This window comes from Scyliorhinus canicula, chromosome 3 (assembly GCF_902713615.1).
Source record: "Scyliorhinus canicula chromosome 3, sScyCan1.1, whole genome shotgun sequence".
Taxonomy (NCBI): Eukaryota; Metazoa; Chordata; class Chondrichthyes; order Carcharhiniformes; family Scyliorhinidae; genus Scyliorhinus; species Scyliorhinus canicula.
Genome location: NC_052148.1, coordinates 57644809 through 57664644, shown reverse-complemented (window position 1 = coordinate 57664644; position 19836 = coordinate 57644809). Strand labels below are relative to the sequence as shown.

The window sequence follows — 19836 nt, the reverse complement described above, 5'->3', positions numbered from 1 at the left end:
AACTATTGAAACATAATTAATCTCTAGACTGAGATTACAAGAGCTACACTTCTGGAGTGGCTGCTTCGTGGATGATAGTTAAACAAAGGCTTTGATCTCTCACTCTAATGCATTTAAATTACGCCATAGCAATATTTGAGGTTATTTTTAGCTAATATTTATTACTCAGCCAACACTGACAAGAACTTATTTATTCAGCTATTTATCTCATTGATGTTCGTGGGATCCATCTATCTGCAACGTGGCTATCATGTTTCCCTATATTACAATAATGGCACTCCTTCAAAAAGTCCTTCAGTCACCGTGCAGGACTTCTGTGATCTTAAAACAGTCAAATGTTTTTCTTTCGAACTTACCACAAAATATCCATTTTTAAAAATGGAACAAAGCTGCATGAAAACTGAATTAATGCCACAAGCATGTTGAGATTTTGAAGACCTCAATATACTAGCTGAAGAACTGAACTCTCTTCCAGCTCCAAAACTGATCCAAAAAATCCACACCGAAGTATTCCCTGAGACATCAGGAAATGTCAAACTATGGTGCCGGTTTTGTGACATCCATGCAGATTCCACCATTATATGGACAAAAAATGGAGCTGTCTTAAGCAAAGTAGAAAGAAGGTAAGCTGTATGAGTGGTTAGTGGGCATTGATTTTTCCTGGATTGGCCATTCTGTGACTTGACCACTAGTGCTCTTATACTAGGATTAAAGACTGGCAGTTTCCTCAAAGCTGTTCCTGCTTAGCCATGTAACTTTGCCAAAAGTGCAGGAGAAATCCAGTTAATGCTTATGGATTGGAGCATCTCAAAGGAACTTCCCAACCTGACTCTAGATCATTGAAATCTATTTGTATTTTTAAAAATATTTTGTCAACAGCACAGACTATAATATTCTGGATTTGTGTTTAGCAATGCTTTACATTAAAGAAATAATAGAATCTATGAGTTATGGAACATGGAAGATCGATACATAATTGTTGCATTAGATTTTGAACGTCCATTTTACAGTTGAGGAGATCTTGTTACACAGTGAGTAGTGTCCCTGCCTCTGAGCCAGAAACTCTGATTTTGAGTCCCACCCTGTGACTTAATGGCCAAGGAAGATGCATTCATAAGGCGGCCAACAGGTTGATTATCAACCTGCAAAATCCTTCCAACACGCTAATGGCAGGTGTAAGAGTGGGAGAGATTGCTGATCAGCTATGCTTGATGCAGAGTGGCACCACTCAACCTATATGTGAGTCACTGGCAAAGGCTAGCAAAGTGTTCCATAAAAATTCTCACTACGGGAACAGATGAAAAGTTTTCCTTCTGCACCACAAGGTGTAGGAAAACAAACCGCATTACAGTTGTCATCTGTCTACTCTGAACACCAAATTGGTGATTTTTTATTATATTTTGTAAAGCTCACCTCAAAGTGTGGGAAGGTAGTGGCATAGTGGTTTTGTCATTGGATTAGTAATCCAGAGAGCCAGAGTCATGTTCTGGGGACCCGGGTTTGAATCCTGTCATGGCAGATGGTGAAATTTGATTTCAATAAAAATCTGGAATTCTAAGTCTGAAGGTCACCATGAAACCATTGTTGATTGTTGTAAAAACCCATCTGGTTCACTAATGTCCTTTAGGGAAGGGGATCTGTCCTGTCTGGCCGACTTGTGACTCCAGACCCACAGCAATGTGCTTCACTCTTAAATACCCTCAGGGCTGGACAATGAATGCTGGCCCAGCCAGTGACGCCCACATCCCGTGAACGAATAAAGAAAAAAAAGTTCCTTCGTACTAGTGTAGTTACATGTTAAATCTGCTTGTTCTGAAGCAATATTATTAGTAATAGTGGAAAAAAATAGTAATACTACTGATAGAATTCTCTATTGTCCAAATTCAAAGATTGGTAGCTTTCCCTGGGGTTCACATTACTGAAGGGAGTGTTGAACTATATTCAATGTTTCAATGGTTAGAGCAGTCTACAGTCCAATGTTCCATTGTTCTGCAAATCATAAGAATTGATCACTACTAATCTGACATGCACTCTGCAGAGGTCTACTGTGGGTGTAATTAATAGGATCCCTTGAAAGCCTGGGAACTTTCCTGGGCATGTCACCTTGCTTTACGCTTGTCTCTGCTCAATGAGCATGGTTTAAAGGGTTAGCAAATAGGGCAGATCCTCCCACCCTGGTGTGAGTGTTGCCTTCCATCTTCTCTTGGCTCATTGTTTCCAAGGCTTTCCTTCATTATTATTTTTAACAACTCCTTGAGCTTTGGTGAAGGATTTCAAAATCTTGAATATTGTATGAATTGCTTGCTAAGTACAAAGGTACAATTAAAAAAAAAATAATTCTTATGTTGTTGGCAGCACTGGTAAAGCAAGTGTGCTTTCCCCATCCTTACTTTACCTTGAGAAGGTGGTGGTGGCTCTTCTTGACTTCTCGGCCACTTCAGTGGCCAGTTAAAAGTCAACCATGTTGGAGTTACATATTGGCAAGGCCAGGCGAGGATGTCTGGTTTCTGTCTCTGAAAACTATTAATGATCCAGTTGGGTTTTTACACCAATCCAACATCTTCACGGATATTTCTCCTGTTTTTTATTTCCAGTTTTTAAAAAGAATGTGAATTCAAATTCTCAATCACTATTGTTGCGACTTGAATTCACATTCTCTGGATTATTAGTACTTCTCTCTGGATTACGAGTACAGTGACACTGCAATTGTACTGCCATGCCAAATATTTCATGCTATATATTTTAATGTTCAAATTCAAATTATTTTGCTACTTGGCAAGCACATGTCCAATACCTTCGTCATGCAACTAAATCACATTAACAATTAAGAAATGAGATGGCATTTACCACTGTCAACAACATTTACAGTTTATTTATGTTGAGAATGCATTTGTGTAAGGTATTATAAAAATTATCTCATGTAGAAATGTACCTTTAAAAAAAAAATGTAGTTTTAATTGTCTTCGTTCTGTGATCTTTAAACTATGAGAGCACACATTAAGAATGCAAATGATTAAACCATAGTGCTGCTTATTCACTGTAAATCCTCTAGTATGTCACATTGTAAAGAGTAATTAAAATAATGTGTTGCTTGCCAAAGCATTTCTAATACTTTATATATTTGTTCAAAAATCTAAAAGTACAAATTTGAGAAAATCAGTAAAGAAATAAAAAATCTGATAGTAGACAGAATTTTTTTAAACATTAAAAAAAATCATTCCATTCCATGCTTTTATAAACTATTCCTACGATCACAATGAGAGTTATCTATCTTTACTATCCCAAATGTTTTCAAATTTTAGCGCAGGAGATGACAGTCCAGTCTACTTGGCAATAGTTCAAACTACTAAGAAAGATGGAGGGTTATATCAGTGCTCCTTGAAGAATGTATATGGAAGTGTGTCCTGTGAGTTTGACTTCACCACTGAAGGTATTAGAAAAAATGCCAAATACCTGATTATAGTTTTACAATAAAATTAGGAAAGGGGTACACATGTCGTAATAATCAATTTGTCTTTACTTCCCAGTTCTGAATGAGCTTCTTAATTGTCAAGCCTTTGCAGGTACTGACACTTTTAAACTACAATGGCATTGTACAAAGGTTTTGTAAACTATTTCCTTGGATATAATTTAATGCAATATATCTGAAATAAGCTGCAAGCAACATGTAAAGTAAAATTTTAGAATATTTATTTGTTTCGCCTCATGATTCAATTTCAAAGCACTGTTGACATTTTGAAGTATTTTGGACAAAGCATGGCAGTATGCTGTATGAAAAATAATTACATACCTTCTTGCCACCTAAATTAATTGATTTGAAACACTTTGTTTTAACTAGGGAAGGGCCTCATCAAGTCGGTCAATCCTGATGACCATCATGCTTCTCCGCGTTCAGCAGCAGGTGAGATACTCATGTGTAATGTGAGGTATGTGTCTCATGGTCAGACAGCAGATGAATGGATCACATAGTAATACATGTTGTAAGCCATATATACTTTGACTAGGCAGAAACATGGTGTGGAATTTTGTTGCCCAGGAGGGTAGCTCCTGGATCAATCAGTTAAAGAGTACCCTGAATTTATGCAATCATGGCTCACTTAAGTTTTGGCTTGCTCCATGTTGCAGGATTTAAAGAATTGAATTAGGTAAGACCTTCTCCTCCCCTCCCCGCCCCCCCTCCCCTGGCCACTAAATCTACCACCAAGAAGGAAATCCCAGCCTCTCATCAAATGTTAACAATTTTTAATTCATATTTTCTGGTTAATCGGTATTAACACTTGCTTTGCTCAATGAACCAGCTGTAGCCTTGGGTTGGTTGAGGTGAAGGCTTCTCTCTCTCTCTGTCTCAGTGCAGTCAGTACGTCAAATGAGTATGGACAGTCCCAAACTAAGTAGTTCCTCCTGGATGTGGGGCCAGCACGGTAGCAAAGTGGTTAGCACAGTTGCTTCACAGCTCCAGGGTCCCAGGTTCGATTCCCAGCTTGGGTCACTGTCTATGGGGAGTCTGCACGTTCTCTCCGTGTGTGTGGGAGTTTCCTCCGGGTGCTCCAGTTTCCTCCCGCAATCCAAAGATGTGCAGGGTAGGTGGATTGACCTTGCTAAATTACCCTTAGTGTCCAAAAAGGTTAGTGGGGTTATTGTGTTATGGGCATAGGGTGGATGTGTGGGCTTGGGTGGGGTGCCCTTTCCAAGGGCCGGTGTAGACCCGATGGGCTGAATGGCCTCCTTCTGCACTGTAAATTCTATGAAATAGTTTCTATGAAATGTGGTTACAATTTGGCACTAAATTACAGATATAATGCCAAAGTGGCTTAAATTCAAAGTTATTGTCCAAACAATGTAGTTAGATGCCAGGACCTCGGTATATTAATGCTCAGCCAATTTTGAACCAGTGATGATGAAGGAATGGTGATATAATTCCAAGTCTATATGGTCTGTGTATTGAAGGAGAACGGTCTCCAGGTAGTGTTCGCATGTACCTTTTGCCTTCATTCTTCGAGGTGGTAGTGGGTTTGTATGGTGCTGTCAAAAGAACTTGGGTGAGTTGCTCCTGTGGATCTTGTAAAAAGAACCCACTGCTGCCGTGGTGCACTGGCAGTGGTGGATAAGACTGCTTTACATTGTAGATGGGGTGCCAAGCAAATGGGCTCACGGTGTAATAGTCAATACCTGCAAAAACATTATTTTCTCACTCTGTTCCTTTTAGGAGAGGAAATTGAGTTGTTACAACCCATAATTGAAAAGGAGCTCACAAATGAATGCAATTTTCATGTCAAGATGTGTGGCAGTCTTGCAACAGAAGAACTACATTTTGGTGAAGGATTGCACCGAAAAGCATTTCGGACCAAAGTTATATGTGGCTTTTTACCTCTGTTTTATCCGGGACATAACTGTGTCTTAAAAATCCACAATGCCATCTCACATGGGACAAAAACAAACAGCGAGCTCATAAAACAGAACTATATGTTGGCAGTACAGGTAAAATATACAGGTTAATAAAAGGCGGCAGTTCCTTGAAATATTCCATATGCAAATGTGCTTTAATAAAAGCTTGCTTTTGCATGCACTTAAAATGACCTATTATGAATTATGTTGCCAAATTAAGAAAGTGTTGATTGCTGAGTACATTATATTTATGCAATATTTTTTGTCTGTTCAAGCACACATTGAGTTGTTTGTCCCACTGAATTTATCTCAGCCATTTCCTCACATTGTTTCTCTTCTTTAACACACACACTTAAAAACATAAGAACATAAGAACTAGGAGCAGGAGTAGGCCATCTGGCCCCGCGAGCCTGCTCCACCATTCAATGAGATCATGGCTGATCTTTTGTGGACTCAGCTCCACTTTCCAGCCCGAACACCAAAACCCTTAATCCCTTTATTCTTCAAAAAACTATCTATCTCTATCTTAAAAACATTTAATGAAGGAGCCTCCACTGCTTCACTGGGCAAGGAATTCCACAGATTCACATCCCTTTGGGTGAAGAAGTTCCTCCTAAACTCAGTCCTAAATCTACTTCCCCTTATTTTGAGGCTGTGCCCCCTAGTTCTGCATTCACCCGCCAGTGGAAACATCTATCCTATCTATTCCCTTCATTATTTTATATGTTTCTATAAGATCCCCCCTCATCCTTCTAAATTCCAACGAGTACAGTCCCAGTCTACTCAATCTCTCCTCGTAATCCAACCCCTTCGGCTCTGGGATTAACCTAGTGAATCTCCTCTGCACACCCTCCAGTGCCAGTACGTCCTTTCTCAAGTAAAGAGATCAAAACTGAACACAATACTCCAGGTGTGGCCTCACTAACACCTTATACAATTGCACCATAACCTCCCTAGTCTTAAACTCCATCCCTCCAGCAATGAAGGACAAAATTCCATTCGCCTTCTTAATCACCTGTTGCACCTGTAAACCAACTTTTTGCGACTCATGCACTAGCACACCCAGGTCTCTCTGCACAGCTTTAATATTTTATCATTTAAATAATAATCCCGTTTGCTGTTATTCCTACCAAAATAGATAACCTCACATTTGTCAACATTGTATTCCATCTGCCAGACCCTAGCCCATTCAGTTAACCTATCCAAATCCCTCTGCAGACTTCCAGTATCCTCTGCACTTTTTGCTTTACCACTTGAATAGGGTTCGATTTCCATCCTCTCCTGTGGGCAGTAATGGGGTTGTTGTGCAATGGAATACTTACTGCCCCATTGCTGTTAACATCTGGATCAGTCACCATTGAGCCTTGCCTTGAGCAGCCCAGAGAACTGCCAGAAACAGGCAAGTGCCTCCATGATCTGTGAAATTCAGGGAATTCCACCAATAGACCCACAATGGAATTTTGAAGCACCGATAAACAGAATGTGCTCTGCACATATGCTACCCATTACTATTTTCCCTTGAGCAGCCTAAAGGGCAGGCCTTAAGAAGAGCATTGCAAAAAGCATTTGATACACCAAAGAAGTTGAAAAGTATATTTGTGAATAATTAACATCTGGTTTTGAGAAGCATTAATGTTCCTCAAAACACTATCCTTGTGATGAATGAGACTTCACTGCCCTCCCCTGTAACTTTGATGCAATGGATTTACCACCGTTTCCACTGAACAAATTGTTCCAATTGAAACATTTTCTAGCCTCAGACCATTGCACAGGCAGTTTCACTCGAGAGAAGTGTCACATGAAAATCCACCCAGCAGTCATCACCCTGACACACAGGTACATACAGAAGTCCCAGTTTCAATCGAACCCACCAAGTGGACTTTGTTCAGTTGCATGTCCTACACCCCAACCTCTACCTCACGACATCATGTTTTGCTCTATTGATATCAAGAGTTCTAAAAGCTAAGAGTTCTAAAAGCCAAGATGTTAAGCCTATAAAGATATTTCATAGTACCTCAGTTATAGAGTCGCAGTATAGACATCACAATATGGCATGTAAATTGAGATTTTAGAGAAAATACAATGCAGCTGAAATGTAAAAGCTTTATAACAGAGTGCAGGAGAAATTTCTTCAGACAGAACTGTCAGACTGAAATTTATTACCACCTTAGTGGCTGAGGTGCAACAACGTAAATTTTCAAGGTCAGATTTTATAGGTGCGTGATGGGAAAGGGGTTGAAAAAATATGATAACAGGATAGGCAAATGTGATTGGAAACATTTCTCACGAGAAAGGCAAAAGATGACATAGACCAGTTGAGCTGAATGACCTTTTCCCGTGACTGTAACCTCTATGTATATACTTGCTTGTGATAATCATGCTTTATTTTCAGTTGAATGGTAATGAAGACTATAACTAACAAGTATGATAAATGTCTCTTTCTGATGCAGTATAATAAAAAAGTGTTGTTCATTTTTAGGAATGCCATGTACAGACTGCTGCCCGGCAATATGGCAATATGTTTTCAGCAGAGGGGACATTGTTAGAAGGCTTTGGGGAAGCACCTGAGTGAGTAATTGTGTGCTTTACTTTTACTGGCCTTAGCTCCCCTTGTCTGCTATATAAAAGCCAGGTCCTTAATTCTGAAGTGAAGTGGACATTGTAATTGGAATGACCAGAGCAAAATTATGTGCTTGCCATGGAAGTGCATCGTATAAGCTGAATTCCTGGTTTTTGACAGGAGACACTTTTCCATGATTTATGGCTGTCAGTGATTGCTTCATGGTATCTAACTACTGTAATTGCTAATATTTGTTTTTATTCATTTTGTACTGCTCATAGTGAAGAATATTCATCCTGGAGAATAGACCACATTAAAAATTCAGGAATACCTCTGCACATTCTTGCCAGCCTTTTTTGGATAAACTCACTTGTGCAACCTGGGATTCAACCTGGGACCTTTTCACACACATGATTCAGTTTCAAATTTCGGAAAAATTTCTATAATGATCATGCTAATTTCCTCTTGTGGGAGAAACTAGAACTAGGGGACTCAGTTTAAGAATAGCTTCTCCGTTTTAAGGTGGAACAAGGAGATTTTTTCTCTCGAATTTCCTTCCCCAAAAAGCAGTGGAGACTGGGTCATTGAATTTATTTAAGTCAAATTTAGACAGATTTTAGATAGACAAGGGAGTCAAAGGATATGGGTAGGGCAGACAGAAAAGTGGAGTTGAAATGACAACCAGATCAGCCATGATCTAATCAAATGGCAGAGCACGCTCGTAGGGCTGAATGGCCTCCTCCTGTATGTTCACATGGTTCTTGTCTTTTAGTTTTTGTAAGTAAATGACAAATGTTTTTGTTACGCAGAGTTACACATCCTGTAACAGGTATACGCAATCATGTTTTTTTTCTAGAATTATTCCCATAAACCTAATTCATCGGCCTGCAAACAGCATCCCATATGCAACTGTAGAAGAGGAATTGATAGGGGAGTTTGTTAAGTATTCGGTGAAGGATGGCAGAGAGTTAAACGTTGGTAGAAAAGAATCTGAAGTTGGTCTGAAATGCTGCACATTCCAACACTGGGTGTATCAGTGGACGGAAGGAAACCTCCTGGTTACTGATTTGCAAGGTAAATGTGATATATTTCATTGAAAAGAATGTGTGTTCCAAGGATGCAGTGGTTAATGACTGGCCAGTTTCAGTGTAATAACTGATCCATTATCAGAATCTAAAGGCATGTCATAATTATCAGGAGAAACATTTAGCATTCGAGGCGTTGGGAGACCAACATACCTCTTTTGAAGAAGCAATTAGTGCTACCCCTGCAGTTTACACGTAGCCCTTCAAATATTAATTATCCAAGTGTAAAGCAAATTGCCTTTTGATAGCCAAATTGCAGGCATTCAAGTATTGTTTCAATATATGACTGTGTCACATTTGTCGTTGGAACAATACCACACGCACATACTGCATTTTATACATCACATACAGTACTTATTGATTACCTATTTGCTCAAATAAAGTTGGAAAAGCATAAAGACACAGTCAATACCTGAAAGGGAATGTAAACTTAACATTTCAGTCTGCACCCTTCACGAGTCTTCTAATGAAGGATATTACCAGCACTGTGAACCTGTTCTTTTGCTTCCAACTAACTTCCATTACCACCATTTTAGACATTCCATATTAACAGATTTTCATTTTATTTCCACTTCTGTAATAATTTCTGTGCATGTTTTGCAGAATTTGTAAAAGACACACTCTTTCAAATTGTTTTTCTGTAGGTGTAGGAATGAAATTAACTGATATTGGAATAGCAACTAGTAGAAAAGGGTAAGTGAAGAAAATGATGGGCTGTACTATTACAGTAGCTCATTCTCCATATCTTGATTGATGGTGCAGTAACAGCACATTCTCTGTTCTTAGGTTTGATAACATAGTGTTGGTAGTAAAATTACTGTAAATGACGTGCAATGCAAGTTTCAACCTGAAATACAAAAACAAGCAGCTGCCGGGTTGATATCCCATCAGGAATATTACTAGTGGAATGGAAGTTTTATCTGCAATTACCTCCCGTGCTTAAGTTTATTTTTTCTTATATTTACTGGGGGCTAAATTCAATATCTCAAATATTGATGGCCACGAGAATTGTGTTTTACAAATGTATTAGACTTTTTTGAGGAAGTAGTTGGTAAAATAGATAAAGGGGAGCCAGTAAATGTAGTATAATTGGATTTCAAATAGGCACTCAATAAAGTAGCTACAATTCACCAGAAAGATTTCCAAGTCTGGCTTCGGGCGCAATTGTTTCTCGGCGGCTGCAGTGCCGAGATTGATACCGCTATTCAAAGGCACTGAGCCATTTATTTGGGCCTCGAGGACTTTCTTCCCATCGAGGCCACACTTAGGAAATGTTTCTGTCCAGAGTGGTTAGCACTGCTGTCTCATGGCGCCGAGGTCCCAGGTTCGATCCTGGCCCCGGGTGACTGTTGTATGGAGTTTGCACATTCTCCCCATTTTTGTGTGGGTTTCACCCCCAAAACCTAAAGTGCGCAGGATAGGTGGATTGGCCACATTAAATTGCCCCTTAATTGGAAAAAATTAATTGGGTATTCTACATTTATTTAAAAAAAGGAAATTTTCCCACACTGCAGAGCTGAACTCGCCAGCAGGAGTAGCTCCTCACAGACTGGGGCGTCATTTTGATAGGCTGCCCCGATCTCTGCACCCTCCCCTTTCAGGAGCATCCTTCAGTTCCCCAACCTTTCTGTAGCCCTCTCAAATCCCCCTCAACCCCCTCTTTCATGGGCATGGACCCTAACCCATAGCAGTGTCAACTTGGCACTAGGCACCTTGGCACTGCTAACCTGGTACCCTGGAAGTGCTAGGTTGGCACTGCCAAGGGGCCCAGGTGGTACTGCCATGGTGTCCAGCTTGCAGTGCCAAGGTGCCCAGGTGGTATTGCTAAGGTGCCAAATTGGTAGTGCCAAGGTGCCTAAATGCCATGGAGAGTGCCAGGGTACCGCCCTGCCCTGTTTACAACCACCTAGGGGCTCTAATGGCCTGTGAGCCCACCCAAGGTGGAAACCAGTGCTAAAACGGCATCTGGTTGACTACTCACAGGCGCGGCCATTGACACCAAGCCGCCGGGTGAGTATGGCGTCAGAATATTCGAATGAGCCATTAATATCATTATCTGATTCACACCCAATGAGGGCGTGATCTAGATCGGCCCATTTGCCACAAGTTGGGTGACTCACGTGAGGTTTCATACCCGGCGCGGAGCCTAATCTGGACCTCTCCAGCAATTCACCCGTCGTGCCTGGCACAGAACTGGGCGCAATAGAACATAGAACAGTACAGCACAGAACAGGCCCTTCGGCCCTCGATGTTGTGCCGAGCAATGATCACCCTACTTAAACCCACGTAACCCGTATACCCAACAATCCCCCCATTAACCTTACACTACGGGCAATTTAGCATGGCCAATCCACCTAACCCGCACATCTTTGGACTGTGGGAGGAAACCGGAGCACCCGGAGGAAACCCACGCACACACGGGGAGGACGTGCAGACTCCACACAGACAGTGACCCAGCCGGGAATCAAACCTGGGACCCTGGAGCTGTGAAGCATTGATGCTAACCACCATGCTACCGTGAGGCCCCATAATGCAGTGGGAAAATCACATCCAGTGTCACACAAAAGATTAGTATGCAAAATAAGGGTTGAGGGCATGAGGTTCATGAAGTTCATGAGGGTAGCAAAGTAGCACAAGTGATTAGCACTGTGGCTTCACAGTGCTAGGGTCCCAGGTTCGATTCTCGCTTGGGTCACTGTCTGTGCAGAGTCTGCACGTTCTCCCGTGTCTGCTTGGGTTGGCTCTGGCTGCTCCGGTTTCCTCCCGAAAGACATGTTTGCTAGGTGAATTGAACATTTTGAATTCTCCATCAGTGTACCTGAACAGGTGTTGGATTATGACGACTAGGGGATTTTCAAAGTAACTTCATTGCAGTGTTAATGTAAGCCTACTTGTGATACTAATAAAGATTTTTATAAGGGAAATTTGGCCTCTTGCTCTTTATACGCCACTGGTGTGTTGGTGGTTCCAAGGATTTTCGAAGCTTCCCCAGTATACATGGAGAGCTTGGCTGTAGTGGTGTTCAAACTTAAAGGCTGAATTCCAGCATGGATATATTTGAAAGTGTGCTTTCCCATAATGGTCACCCCGGTGTTGACTTCCATTTTAAGGGGTTTGCCATTTACCCTTAAGACTATTTCAATTGGGGCTGTCTTATTCACTGGACTGCATTCAACCGATACATCGCATGCTCATCTTCAGAGCTTTTCTCCACAATCTTCAGTTGCACTGTGGACTGCTGCTGCTGGTATTTTCTTTTGCATTGGCGCACTTGTCTAACACACCAACATACTTGGATGTGCCTCCTGCGATTGCATCGGAAGCACATGAATACCCAAAAATGGCAGATCTCAGGGATGATCTCCCCCACAATGATAGCAGCCCACCTTTGAATTGGGTTAATGCCCTATCTTTTTCCCAGTCCTTTGGCTCTCGTTCAGTCCCAAGGATCGTGTCTGCTTCTCGGCTGTGCCTGTCAATCCTGCCGGGTACTTCACGGCCATACTACCCCATACTTGATTGAACTCCCCCTCAGCCATTCTTTGGAGCTCAATGGCGCCGTTCCCGGCACACTCCATTGGCTGAATTTTCTTGATCACCTTTTCCAATGCTTTATGGGTTTAAGCCAGGATCCCTTCTGGATATTAAGGTTATGGATCTCACAAACCGGTAACATGTCCCTAAGCATGGTCTTGAACTGTCAGATGTATCACCTTCTGCATGTCCTCACTGTGATCTCATTTTCAGTAAATAATTAGCAGAGGTGTGCAATGTACTGACTCCAATCTTCAATGCCTTGATCAAACGGGTCCTGTTTACCGATGATGAATATTTTCACTCACGGTTTAATCTTTCCCGACTCTTGTGGGAGTTTCTTTACTTTTTCAACTGCTCCTTCCTTGCCCACTCAATTCATGACATACTGTCAGTTGCAATTGAACCTTTTACCTCGTCAGCAAACGGGTGGCTCAAGACATACATTGGAGGCTTCCGATAGTTACCAAGCAGTTCATTGATGGATAGGCAAAGGCAAATAAGTAACAGGCACAGGACTCAATATAACACATCTACTCACTTCAGCTTCGGTGTCCCCAATGATCGGGATCCTGTTCTCAGGGCCTTGCGCAAACTCCCTATTGGCCTGGTTTTGCACCTGAGCCAGTCATGTGGTCCGTCAAGTCCACCCCTTGAAAGGGGCCACACCACCACATGGACTGTTGGTGAGTAGGGAACTGAGGTTATGTCTATTGGCATCATAGTTGGATGTGTCAAGGGCTGTGCCTTCATGATGGTGTGTTTGTGCAGCATGCAGAAAATCACAGCTAGCCTTGACTCTTACTTTATTTGTTACACTTTAACTGGATGTGGGCAGCACTGCCAAGGCCAGAATTGCCCTTGAGAAGATGGTGGTGAGCTGCCTTCTTGAAATGCAGCAGTCCAAATGGTGTAGGTACACCCACAGTGCTACTAGGGAGGGAGTTCCAGGATTTCAATCCAGTGTCAGCGAAGGAATGCCGATATATTTTGACGTCAGGATGCTGAATGACTTGAAGTGGAAATTGCATGTGTTGGTGTTTCTAAGAATATGTTGCCCTTGACCTTCTCGGTAGTAGAGGTCGCAGGTTTGGGAGATGCTGCCAAAGGAGGGATGTTGATTTCCTGCAGTGTGTCTTGTACATGGTACACAGTGCTGCTACTGTGAATCAGTTCTCTGTTGTTGCATCACTGGGTTGGTACCTCATTTTAGGTAAGCCTGGCGCGGCAACTAGCATGGGCTCCTGTATTACTCATAGAATTAGGGTTGATCTCCTAGTATAATGATAACGCTTGAATTAGGAGTATGTCAAGCCACGAATACAGATTGTGAAATATAATTCTACTACTGCTGAGGCAAACAGCACTTCATCGGGCAGCACAGTAGTACAGTGTTTAGCACTGTTGCCTCAGTAGCTGGGGCACGTGTTCAATTCTAGTCTTGGGTGATTGTGTTGAGTTTGCACCCTCTCCCTGTCTGTGTGGATTTCCTCCAGGTGCCTCGATTTCCTTCCAAAGTCCAAAGGTGTGTAGGTTAGTGGGATTGTGGGGTTACGGGGATAGGACGGGGAATGGGCCTAGGTAGGGTGCTCTTTCAGATGGTCAGTGCAGACAAGGCAATGCAAGCATTGTTTCAGACCTCCAATAGTCTGCTCTATCACATTTCTTAAGGCAGCATGGTTTTCATTGTGTGTATGCGGCCCATGTGCTTACGGATTGTGTACTGGATTCGTAAGTGATCTTTTCAAAGGATAACCCATGTAGCACAGTAGCCACTCTGTTTTTTTAGTGGTGACTGATGTGTTGGGTAAACGAGAAATGCAGCTCAATTTTATTGAACTCTTAACTATAATAGATGCTTTAACTGTATGTTTACACTATACTGACTGTCATAATATACATCAGTATATCATGGTGCAGACACATACTGATGGACATACACTGGGACCAATCAACATGCACAAACACCGCAGCCAATCACCAGTTAGAATACACACACTATAAAGGCAGAGGGCACCACGGTTCCCGCTCATTCTGGATGCTGCCTCTCAGTAGAACAAGAATTCATCAAGTCGAGCACAGAACCACACCACATGCTGAGAGAATCAACTGGTTCGGACAGGCTTAGGTCTCTAGTTTAAACTAGCATCGTTTAAACCCGCAATTCTTGTATGTCGATTAGTTAATAGTTCGTTCATAAAATAGAGTTGAACCTTCCTCGTGTTGGTGGTATATGCTCAGCTCGCAAGCCTACAATATCCAACACTTCAGGGGCAACACAGGTGGAGAAGGTAATCAAGTAGGCATACGGCATGCTTGCCTTCATTGGCCAGGGCATTGAGTATCAAAATTGGCAAGTCATGTTGCAGCTGTATAGGACCTTAGTTAGGCCACACTTGGAGTATTGTGTTCAATTCTGGTCACCACACTACCAGAAGGATGTGGAGGCTTCAGAGAGGGTGCAGAAGACATTTACCAGGATGTTGCCTGGTATCGAGGACATTAGCTATGATGAGAGGTTGAATGAACTCTAGTTTGTTCTCACTGGAACAACAGAGATTGAGGGATGACCTGATAGAGGTCTACAAAGTTATGAGAGGCACAGACAGACTGGATTGTCAAGAGACTTTTTCCCAGGGTAGAGGGGTCAATTACTAGAGGGCATAGGTTTAAGGTGCGAGGGGCAAGGTTTAGAGGAGATGCACGAGGCAAGTTTTTTACACAGAGGGTAGTGGGTGCCTGGAACTCGCTGCCGGAGGAGGTGGTGGAAGCAGGGACGATAGTGACGTTTAAGGGGCATCTTGACAAATACATGAATAGGATGGGAATAGAGGGATATGTAGCCCCGAAGTGCAGAAGATTTTAGTTTAGACGGGCAGCATGGTCGGCGTAGGCTTGGAGGGCTGAAGGGCCTGTTCCTGTGCTGTACTTTTCTTTGTTCTTTGTAGGTTCTTATAACTCTCACTTCTTCACTTTGGTTTGGACAAAGAATGTATGTTCCTGGTCTGGCTGCTTCTAGTTTTTCCAATTAAGGGGTAATTTAGTGTGGCCAATCCACATACCCTGCACATCTTTGGGGTGTGGGCATGAGACCCACGCAGACACTGGGAGAATGTGCAAACTCCACAGGGACAGTGAAACGCGCTGGGATCAAATCAAGGTCTGTGGCACCGTGTGGCAGCAGCGCCACCGTGTGGCAGCAGCGCCACCGTGTGGCAGCAGCGCCACCGTGTGGCAGCAGCGCCACCGTGTGGCAGCAGCGCCACCGTGCCTGCACTTGACAATACTTTCTCAATCAAACAATCTGAATCTTCCTCAGATCACTAACAATTAAACCACCCAGGCTTCCTTTCAGGCAGAATCCAACACAGGTCACAAGCTTTCCTCACCTGAACTATATTTAAGACTACAGTCCCCAACTCTGATAATCTTATAAACCAAAAGACATAATTTTTTAATTAAAAAAAAATCTTTATTGTCACAAGTAGGCTTACATTAACACTGTAATAAAGTTGCTGTGAAAAGTCGCTAGTCGCCACTTTAAGGTGCCTGTTCAGATACACTGAGGGAGAATTCAGAATGTCCAATTCACCGGACTTGTGGGAGGAAACCGGAGCACCCGGAGGAAACCCACGCAGACACAGGGAAAACGTGCAGACTCAACACAGACAGTGACCCAAGCCGGGAATCGAACCTAGGACCCTGGAGCTGTGAAGCGACTGTGCTACCGTGCCGCCCATTTGCTACTTTCAAACCAAAAGACATTTGCAAGTCTTATGATTACAAACCCCACAATTGTAACACCATAGACATTTTAACAAGGGGCTACGGGTCCAGACTGGTGAGAATTTAATTTAACATTGTTTCAGGAATGAGAAGGATACAAAGAAACTGCAAAGTCTTCCTTTACTGCACCTCTTCTAGTCCTCAGGTCCGAGGGACAAGTCACCACTCAACCTCCAGTGGGTGTACTTTAAGATCAGAAGAAATAAGAGCAGGAATAGTTTATTCAGCCACTTGAGCCTTCTCTGCCATTTAATGGATCTGACTTGTAGCCTTAATCCACTTTCCTGCTTGGCTGCCTGTCCCCATAACCCTTGATTTCATTGTCAATCAAAACATTTTCTGCCCACAATTTTGATCAGCTCAGGAGGCAAGTAATGAAGTAACCTATTGCTCAATTTTTAATTGCCCCCCCCCCCCAATTTTGTTTCCACAAAATGAGGGACATGATTATGTTTGTTCTGGTACATGTCATAAATATATTGTAGGGTTCCTCCCACCATTCCTTAACCACTACCATTTGGTAACATACAGCACCAGGCTGCTAATTTAATAGCATTGCCACCATGTGAATGAATGTACAGTCATTTAGAAGGAATTGAGCAATGCAGTAAATTGGAATATCTGTTTTCTGTATCTCAGAAAGGCTTTTCACAATTGCGACAAACATTTCCCCAGAGGGTAAGCGATTTTGTGGAACATGTTAACGCAATTCCCAGCAATCCAATTTTCAGCAGCAACCAGAGGGCAGATCATATGTTTTCTGAGACTTGGGAAGAAACAGAGGGATTGTTGCACTCATTATTTACGGTTATGTGAATTTGGATTTTTTTTTTTTAAATTTTGAATTTGAATATTTTTGAAGAGGAATGTTTGGAGTTAGCAGAAGAATTGGCAGGATTATTTTTCCCTGGTGGTAAAAAGTGAAAAATCCACTGAAGGCTAATCTGAATTTATAAGGGTCAGGAATGTACAATTTTGACTTTTTATTTAGAAGGGGTGATGGCAAAGGAAGAAAATGCTGACTCCCCTTGTGCTGAAAAAACACTAAATGATACAAGTAGGTTTGAGGAAATGTCACTGCACTAAGTCATGAAGTGACAAAGTGCAACAGCGCTACTTAGTGGTATATATATGGTACTACATGACTGAAACTTCAAGCTGTCGCTGTTTGAAAGACAAAGTTTATTTATGGCTCGTTTTGATCAAGGCAAAGTCTTTAGCGTTCAGTTTCACAAGATTTGGTGCCTTTACTAGGCGAACTATTGATGGACTTACGCAATTAGTTTTTTCCAAATAAAACCTGAAAAATAGAGCATGTCAAAGGGTAACTTATCAGTGAGGAATTATCTGCTCCTTTTGTTCTGGTATAAGGTTAGCACGTGGAAGCCACAGCACCAATAAGTAGACCTGTCAATCGCTGTCTCCATTAAGAGGCCAGAGGCAAGATGGGTCAGTTGTATGTCTAATCTTTTTATTCTTTTCCAGATACAAAGGATTTAAAGGGAACTGCTCCATTTCCTTTATTGATCAGTTCAAAGCTCTTCATCAGTGTAATATGTACTGTAAAATGATGGGTTTGAAATCTCTGAACGACTCTCAACTTAAGCACAAGAGGAGTGCCTCAATGAAGACCCAAGCATCACAACCAATCCCTCGGTCAACAAAGAAAACCACACTGAGTCCACAGAGCACAAGAAGAACCTTTTTGTCTCAGGCAAAGAGCATATTTGGAGACAAAACCTTACAGAAACATCTATAAGCCCTTGAAACATTAATTTCTGTTGCCAGATGAGCCTGTATCTTATTTGTGTTTCTTAGATGGTACTACGTTGTCTACCGTGAAGTTTTCTTTGTCAAACTTAACAATGCAAGTGAAAATATACAAGTGTAAATTCATCAATCCCAGGAGGCAATGAAGCTTGAAGGGAGCACAGGCGAAAAGAAATGTGCCACACCATTGTTGGATCCATGCTTTGTTCAAGCTTAGATTCCCAGGGAGTATGAGATCAGGCAATGTACCCCCTCTAATTCTAAGGCATAAAAGCACAACGGTGGAGATGTACATTAGCAAAGGACCACAATTTGAAAAGAAGCATGATGAAGTTCCCTATTACCTGCACTGTATCACGTCAGGTCCAACCTCTCTCACTTCAGTGTTGCCTGTCTTGCACAACTTTATTGTTTCCTCAATGATAACTGCTCTGTTGAACTTTATTTTCTTGCTCCTTCGAGTCCCTAATATTGCAGACTGCACAAATTCCCCTCCAACATCCTGCTTACATTGCAGTAAAAGTCCATTGTGTCATCCCATTATATATATATATTTCAAATTGCTGGAACTTCTCTTTCCCTCGGCCTTCCTGTCCTCTTACATGTTTTTAAATCTCAGACTTGGCTTCATCTAATTATTACTTCATGAGTTATCTTCTCTCCTACTTTTATCCTGCTTTTTTGGTGCCCTGTAGTATGGAACTTGTTCATTCACCAATTTCGTAAAGTAAAAAAATGTCAATGCCAACTCTACCTGTGACTGAGTTTCAAATGAATGCAATGCTATTGTATGGTTCTCTATCGATTTATTGTGTTTTCCAGAAGCATATATAAGGTGAAGCAAACTTCAGTTTATGATAAAATCTTAACTTTATGTTACGTATATTTTGTATATGGTAGGATAGTTTTGTTAATTTATTTGTTTATTTCATTTTGTCAGGATAACCTCATGTTAAAATCCAACGCAGAAGGATAGTGTGATGCATTAATAAATAGGCATGTGCAATTTTCACATGGAAGCCAATAACTTGCAGCTCTATCTCACCAACACCTCACTGGACTGTTCATTATCTCTTCGAGGTGTCATAACTTTCCTCGGCATCCGGAAGACTGAAACCTCCATTTTTAGCCCCATTCATAAACTTAGTTCCCTTGCCACTAACTTCCCTAGGCTAAACCAGACCCAACACAACTTTGACATCCTCCGACTCCTGAGCTGACCTTTGACTCTCAGATTTTTTTTTCCCTCTCACCAAGGCTGCTTACCTTCCACCGAAACAACATTGCCCAACTCTTCTCATACCTTCACATCTCTGCCACTGAAACACTTAGACATTCTATCGTCATCCAAGACTTGGCTGTCTAATGCTCTCCTTGCTGACCTTTCATTCTTCATCTTCCATAATTGCAACATGCCCAAAACTCTGTTGGAAGTTGGAGATGAGCAGAAATGCAGTTATATGGAAAGTGAGAGATAGAAATTTGGGGCAAGGTCTTCTGGCTGTTCACGCCTGTGGGATCTACTAATCCTGCTGACAGAACACTCACGCCGCGGGTTTCCCTTGGATTCAGTGGGAAATCCAATTAACAGCGGAGGAACCGGAAGATCCTACCATGGTGGGCCACCTCTTGCTGCCAAGAAACGTGCGGCAGGGAGGCCAAAGATTCTCGCCCTTGATCTTTTTACTCCTGAGCAACGTATAGGAGATCCACCAA

General features: G+C 42.0%; 1 protein-coding gene across 3 annotated transcripts in view; it reads left to right on the top strand.

The window, feature by feature from the left end:
- Positions 1-18873, top strand: part of alpk2 (alpha-kinase 2) — a 57370-nt gene extending 38497 nt beyond the window's left edge. Inside the window, exons 3-11 of one of the 3 annotated variants that reach the window (XM_038790590.1) lie at positions 476-623; positions 3303-3430; positions 3528-3563; positions 3839-3901; positions 5207-5478; positions 7865-7953; positions 8802-9019; positions 9675-9723; positions 17836-18873. In XM_038790590.1, coding sequence (XP_038646518.1) covers positions 476-623; positions 3303-3430; positions 3528-3563; positions 3839-3901; positions 5207-5478; positions 7865-7953; positions 8802-9019; positions 9675-9723; positions 17836-18109 — 1277 coding nt within the window. In that variant the 3' untranslated portion in view covers positions 18110-18873. The remainder of the gene's footprint in view (positions 1-475; positions 624-3302; positions 3431-3527; positions 3564-3838; positions 3902-5206; positions 5479-7864; positions 7954-8801; positions 9020-9674; positions 9724-17835) is intronic. The other 2 variants (XM_038790591.1, XM_038790593.1) reach the window with 2 other exon arrangements.
- Positions 18874-19836: the final 963 nt, after the last annotated feature.